The following is a 7,264-nucleotide window of genomic DNA, read 5'->3' on the forward strand; positions in this document are numbered from 1 at the left end:
GCGGCGGCCCGTCCAAAGCGCAACGACGGGGCGGCGGCCCGTCCAAAGCGCAACGACGGGGCGGCGGCCCGTCCAAAGCGCAACGACGGGGCGGCGGCCCGTCCAAAGCGCAACGACGGGGCGGCGGCCCGTCCAAAGCGCAACGACGGGGCGGCGGCCCGTCCAAAGCGCAACGACGGGGCGGCGGCCCGTCCAAAGCGCAACGACGGGGCGGCGGCCCGTCCAAAGCGCAACGACGGGGCGGCGGCCCGTCCAAAGCGCAACGACGGGGCGGCGGCCCGTCCAAAGCGCAACGACGGGGCGGCGGCCCGTCCAAAGCGCAACGACGGGGCGGCGGCCCGTCCAAAGCGCAACGACGGGGCGGCGGCCCGTCCAAAGCGCAACGACGGGGCGGCGGCCCGTCCAAAGCGCAACGACGGGGCGGCGGCCCGTCCAAAGCGCAACGACGGGGCGGCGGCCCGTCCAAAGCGCAACGACGGGGCGGCGGCCCGTCCAAAGCGCAACGACGGGGCGGCGGCCCGTCCAAAGCGCAACGACGGGGCGGCGGCCCGTCCAAAGCGCAACGACGGCGCGGCGGCCCGTCCAAAGCGCAACGACGGCGCGGCGGCCCGTCCAAAGCGCAACGACGGCGCGGCGGCCCGTCCAAAGCGCAACGACGGCGCGGCGGCCCGTCCAAAGCGCAACGACGGCGCGGCGGCCCGTCCAAAGCGCAACGACGGCGCGGCGGCCCGTCCAAAGCGCAACGACGGCGCGGCGGCCCGTCCAAAGCGCAACGACGGCGCGGCGGCCCGTCCAAAGCGCAACGACGGCGCGGCGGCCCGCCCAAAGCGCAACGACGGCGCGGCGGCCCGCCCAAAGCGCAACGACGGCGCGGCGGCCCGCCCAAAGCGCAACGACGGCGCGGCGGCCCGCCCAAAGCGCAACGACGGCGCGGCGGCCCGCCCAAAGCGCAACGACGGCGCGGCGGCCCGCCCAAAGCGCAACGACGGCGCGGCGGCCCGCCCAAAGCGCAACGACGGCGCCGCGGCCCGCCCAAAGCGCAACGACGGCGCCGCGGCCCGCCCAAAGCGCAACGACGGCGCCGCGGCCCGCCCAAAGCGCAACGACGGCGCGGCGGCCCGCCCAAAGCGCAACGACGGCGCGGCGGCCCGCCCAAAGCGCAACGACGGCGCCGCGGCCCGCCCAAAGCGCAACGACGGCGCGGCGGCCCGCCCAAAGCGCAACGACGGCGCGGCGGCCCGCCCAAAGCGCAACGACGGCGCGGCGGCCCGTCCAAAGCGCAACGACGGCGCCGCGGCCCGTCCAAAGCGCAACGACGGCGCCGCGGCCCGTCCAAAGCGCAACGACGGCGCCGCGGCCCGTCCAAAGCGCAACGACGGCGCCGCGGCCCGTCCAAAGCGCAACGACGGCGCCGCGGCCCGTCCAAAGCGCAACGACGGCGCCGCGGCCCGTCCAAAGCGCAACGACGGCGCCGCGGCCCGTCCAAAGCGCAACGACGGCGCCGCGGCCCGTCCAAAGCGCAACGACGGCGCCGCGGCCCGTCCAAAGCGCAACGACGGCGCCGCGGCCCGTCCAAAGCGCAACGACGGCGCCGCGGCCCGTCCAAAGCGCAACGACGGCGCCGCGGCCCGTCCAAAGCGCAACGACGGCGCCGCGGCCCGTGCAAAGCGCAACGACGGCGCCGCGGCCCGTGCAAAGCGCAACGACGGCGCCGCGGCCCGTGCAAAGCGCAACAATGGCGCCGCAGCCCGTGTAACCGCAACGATCGCTGCTTACTAAAAATCATCTGCAGCTTTTGGACCAATTATCATTCAAATGAGCAAAAGTAAACAATATCGCTGGCGCTAAACGCGGCCGTCGGCCAATGATAACCGCTCGCTCTATGCAGGCATGAAAACCCTGTGGGGCTCATTCACTTATCGGTCAGTCGTTCTCTACACAAACGGCCGACCGGTGTACAATAAACCGGCGGCGCGGCAGCGGCACCATTCACTTGTTCACAGATACATGGGCTCCTCAGTGAGATGCGATCTGTGTACAGAGCCTCCGCAGGTCTGATAGGAGAACAACAGCTCAGCAGCAGGCAGCCTGCATACAATAAACGGGCGCAGCCTGCATACAATAAACGGGGGCTCAATGCAAAGTGTGCTGAAGAACGACCGGCACCGTCTGCATTGTTGGAGATCTAACACAGTAGATAGCGGCGGAATGATCTGCTGGGTGCATCCAGACAGCCACATAATATAGATAGGGCGTGCGTGTGCGTCTGTGCACGTGTATATGTGTGTGTGTGCGCGTGTGTATATGTGTGTGTGTGCGCGCGTATATGTGTGTGCGTGTGTGTGTATATGTGTGTGTGTGCGCGCCTGTGCGTGTGTATGTGTGCGTGTGCGTGTGCGTGTCTGTGCGTGTGTGCATCCGCATATATACATACATAAGATGGGTCTTAGCACAAGCCCCTTCTTACGAGGGCCACATCCGCCTACACAGGGCCGATTATAATAGTATATTACGGGCTCATTCACATGAGTGCATAGATCTTGGAGCATTGATTTATTGGTCTCGTTCACGCGGAGATGTGCAATCGCGTGAAACACGAAGGCGGCGGCAGTCACAGCCCCCCGGACACGGAGTCGCCGCGTATTCTTGCACCGTTTCAATGACCCGTCTGCATTTTTTTCATGCGCAAATACTCAGCGCACCTGAAAACACGAAGGCCAAAAACACACGGGGGATTTGTACAACCAAAACGCGCCTATTCCCGTGTGAATGAGCCCCAACGTGGCGGCAGCAGCGCTGAGCGAGAAGGCGCTTGGTTTCTAGCAGAAGTCAGACCAAGCGGGTTTCGTCCGTGTGAACAGGAAGCACTCCACCTGTAAGCGGCTCCTGTTTACTGTGAAGGGATGATCTCCCGCTGCTCCGCCTCCACGCACCTCACCAATCACTGCCAAGGGGCCGCAGGCGGGCCGTGAAAGCTGCCTTCACCCCTTAGTATCCCTCATCGTACTCACCGTGACAGTGGGACCTCCTGCGAGCGGCCGGTAGCGCCAGTCCACCGTCACCAGGTCAGAAGTAGGGTCCCTTGAGGAGAAGCCACACCATAACCTCGCCGACTCGCCCACAACACCGTAGACTTCAGCGTCCATCCGAACGTCTACACAACCGACACCGATGAGACCTAAAGACAAAAGAAGTCCTTGGAATCACACGCAGAACGTGGCGCGGCCATCGCCCTCCCTGCGGGCGACATACCAACTAATCCCAAAGTCCCTATAAATCAGCGCAATCCAAACGGATCCAATAAGTCCACCATTACTACCAGACGCGGTCGCCCGCTGTTATACCATCCGTGCGGAGGAACGTCGAGTTGTGCGTTCGGACACGTTAGTTGGAGCTCCAGCGTTGTATTCAGCTGACTGTGCAGCCTGTTGGTCAGAGCGATTCCTGACATCCTCCTCCGACCCCTTTCAGTGATGAGTTGTTTCCACAGGATCCCCTTTCGCGGGATCTTTTCCTCGATCGCGCCATTCTCGGTTACATGATAAACCCCCCCCCCATGGCGGTGAGACCCCGGCTAGTCCAGCACCGATGACCGGCCTCGCTGGAAGTCGCTCCGATCGCTGGATCTCCCATCTAATGTGGATTCACACTGAAACTGATCAGCGGAAAACTTGTCAAGTGACTTTATGCCGCACTCCGGGGTCACGGGGGAATTACCGTACAGGGGGCGCCAATCATGAGAAGGCTGGGGGTCTAATGAAAGGGTCCTGGGGCTCTAATAAAATACTGGGGTTCTAATAAAGGGGCGGGCCCTAATACAGAGGTGGGGGCTGTAATAAAGGGGTGGGGCTGTAATAAAGGGGCGGGCCCTAATAAAGAGGTGGGGGCTGTAATAAAGGGGCGGGCTCTAATAAAGGTGGGGGCTGTAATAAAGGGGCGGGCTCTAATAAAGAGGTGGGGGCTGTAATAAAGGGGTGGGCTCTAATAAAGAGGTGGGGGCTGTAATAAAGGGGCGGGCCCTAATACAGAGCTGGGGGCTGTAATAAAGGGGCGGGCCCTAATACAGAGGTGGGGGCTGTAATAAAGGGGCGGGCCCTAATACAGAGCTGGGGGCTGTAATAAAGGGGCCTTCAGTGATTCATAGCGATGGTAACAACATGGCCGCTGCCAGCAGTATACGTGGGGTGAGAGCCCGTCGGGGGCCCCAGCCGCGGCCGCAGTCTTGGATTTCGGCTACTAAAACCAAGTATTTTGTGACACCACGCCCGGGGATCCCACTGAGCGGAGCGCAAATGTCTGGATGTCAAACACACAGAGCTGATGATTTGCGCCTCGTCAGCTGGACCGCGAGCGCCATGCCCGAGCGCCATGACCGAGCGCCATGCCCGAGCGCCATGCCCGAGCGCCATGCCCGAGCGCCTTCTTACACGGCCGATCAGCGTTTGATTTTCCCGCCTGCAGAGACTGAACGCCGAATGATCAGCCAATGACTTACGGCTCATCCCTCATTGGTCGGTTTACGCTGAGCGATCCGGCGGGGATCTGACGGACGTGTGAGGCGCTTCGATCGCGCTGCTTATAGCGGACGCCGACGGGTCCCTTTAACCGGCACCAGCGTACAATCACCAACCAGCGTTCGGCCATATCAGAATGGAATAGTCCTCAAGGGGTTAAAGAAACGTTGAGTCAGCGGCGGCGGCCGGGAAGCTGCGAGCCGCTTATCTCCTGCCTGCTTGTTGCGTCATCTGTAAAGTTTCCATCAACAACCAAGTGTCAGAGCAGCCGGAGCCGGTAATGACAGCCGCCGCCGCCGCACCTCCATGGTGACCCCAGATAAAACGCTGGAAGCCGCAGCCATGAGTGTCAGAGCAGCCGGAGGCGGTAATGACAGCCGCCGCCGCGGACGCTCCGAGCCGCCGCCGCACCTCCATGGTGACCCCAGATAAAACACTGGAAGCCGCAGCCATGAGTGTCAGAGCAGCCGGAGCCGGTAATGACAGCCGCAGCCGCGGACGCTCCGAGCCGCCGCCGCACCTCCATGGTGACCCCAGATAAAACACTGGAAGCCGCAGCCATGAGTGTCAGAGCAGCCGGAGCCGGTAATGACAGCCACAGCCGCGGACGCTCCGAGCCGCCGCCGCACCTCCATGGTGACCCCAGATAAAACACTGGAAACCGCAGCCATGAGTGTCAGAGCAGCCGGAGCCGGTAATGACAGCCGCCGCCGCGGACGCTCCGAGCCGCCATCACACCTCCATGGTGACCCCAGATAAAACACTGGAAGCCGCAGCCATGAGGGGCAGAGAAGTGGCGCCGCTCGTCTCCATCAGTGCAGGCATGCAGCGTCACGTTTACCTGCTTCCATGACAACCCAGAATGCCGAACGCCGTGAGGTGGGGGGGGGTGCGCCTAAAACACGAACGGACAATTACCTTCTTCACGGCCGCGCTCCGCAGCATTTCAGGACGCTCGAATATAAAAACGCATGAATGGCGCTATAACCGTTCCTGCCGCCAGAGCGTGGTCCATCTAGCCGATATCCCGCAGGCGCGGCTCCGAATATTGTGCCGACAGCCCCCCGTTGTCATTGTGGTCCGTCCTGATAAATCTTCCCCCGCCGTTGCTCTCCTGAACGCCCCATAAGTCCGCGGACACGTTTCTACCGTTTAAGGCCGGACTCACGCGGGAGGATTTGTGTCGTGGATTCCGCGACTGGCGTCCGCACAGGAGATCCGTGGTAAATCGCCGCGGGCATTGGACGGCGCGCATATTCGCTTTTCGTTCACATGCACGGATAAGAATTGCGTCTTCTGTGAGAGGATGAAGAGACGCAGCAGCTCCATTTTGCGGCGGGATCCGCGCGGACGGCCTCCGCTGACGTCAATTAACATGGCGGATGGCGGCGGATAATAACGGGAAACACAAATAATCCGCAGAGCAGCTGGAGGGGCGCACAGGGCGACATCCGGGCTCACCGCCACCGCAGGCCGACCCGCTGGAGGGGCTCACAGGGCGACATCCGGGCTCACCGCCACCGTAGGCCGACCCGCTGGAGGGGCTCACAGGGCGACATCCGGGCTCACCGCCACCGTAGGCCGACCCGCTGGAGGGGCTCACAGGGCGACATCCGGGCTCACCGCCACCGCAGGCCGACCCGCTGGAGGGGCTCACAGGGCGACATCCGGGCTCACCGCCACCGCAGGCCGACCCGCTGGAGGGGCTCACAGGGAGACATCCGGGCTCACCGCCACCGTAGGCCGACCCGCTGGAGGGGCTCACAGGGCGACATCCGGGCTCACCGCCACCGCAGGCCGACCCGCTGGAGGGGCTCACAGGGCGACATCCGGGCTCACCGCCACCGCAGGCCGACCCGCTGGAGGGGCGCACAGGGCGACATCCGGGCTCACCGCCACCGCAGGCCGACCCGCTGGAGGGGCGCACAGGGCGACATCCGGGCTCACCGCCACCGCAGGCCGACCCGCTGGAGGGGCGCACAGGGCGACATCCGGGCTCACCACCACCGTAGGCCGACCCGCTGGAGGGGCTCACAGGGCGACATCCGGGCTCACCGCCACCGTAGGCCGACCTGCTGGAGGGGCTCACAGGGCGACATCCGGGCTCACCGCCACCGCAGGCCGACCCGCTGGAGGGGCTCACAGGGCGACATCCGGGCTCACCGCCACCGTAGGCCGACCTGCTGGAGGGGCTCACAGGGCGACATCCGGGCTCACCGCCACCGCAGGCCGACCCGCTGGAGGGGCTCACAGGGCGACATCCGGGCTCACCGCCACCGCAGGCCGACCCGCTGGAGGGGCTCACAGGGCGACATCCGGGCTCACCGCCACCGCAGGCCGACCCGCTGGAGGGGCGCACAGGGCGACATCCGGGCTCACCGCCACCGCAGGCCGACCCGCTGGAGGGGCTCACAGGGCGACATCCGGGCTCACCGCCACCGTAGGCCGACCTGCTGGAGGGGCTCACAGGGCGACATCCGGGCTCACCGCCACCGCAGGCCGACCCGCTGGAGGGGCTCACAGGGCGACATCCGGGCTCACCGCCACCGTAGGCCGACCTGCTGGAGGGGCTCACAGGGCGACATCCGGGCTCACCGCCACCGCAGGCCGACCCGCTGGAGGGGCTCACAGGGCGACATCCGGGCTCACCGCCACCGTAGGCCGACCCGCTGGAGGGGCTCACAGGGCGACATCCGGGCTCACCGCCACCGTAGGCCGACCCGAGGGCGAGGATCAGCCTTACACTGTAG

At 65.1% G+C, this 7,264-nt stretch overlaps 1 protein-coding gene across 1 annotated transcript in view; it reads right to left on the bottom strand.

Moving 5' to 3' along the window:
- The window catches only part of MPZL3 (myelin protein zero like 3), a 31,373-nt gene that overhangs the window by 20,273 nt on the left and 3,836 nt on the right, over nucleotides 1-7,264 (bottom strand). The window contains exon 2 of the mRNA XM_066606032.1: nucleotides 3,012-3,178. Within this exon, the coding sequence (XP_066462129.1) occupies nucleotides 3,012-3,178 (167 nt within the window). The remainder of the gene's footprint in view (nucleotides 1-3,011; nucleotides 3,179-7,264) is intronic.

The sequence above is a fragment of the Eleutherodactylus coqui genome, chromosome 6 (genome assembly GCF_035609145.1).
Source record: "Eleutherodactylus coqui strain aEleCoq1 chromosome 6, aEleCoq1.hap1, whole genome shotgun sequence".
Taxonomy (NCBI): Eukaryota; Metazoa; Chordata; class Amphibia; order Anura; family Eleutherodactylidae; genus Eleutherodactylus; species Eleutherodactylus coqui.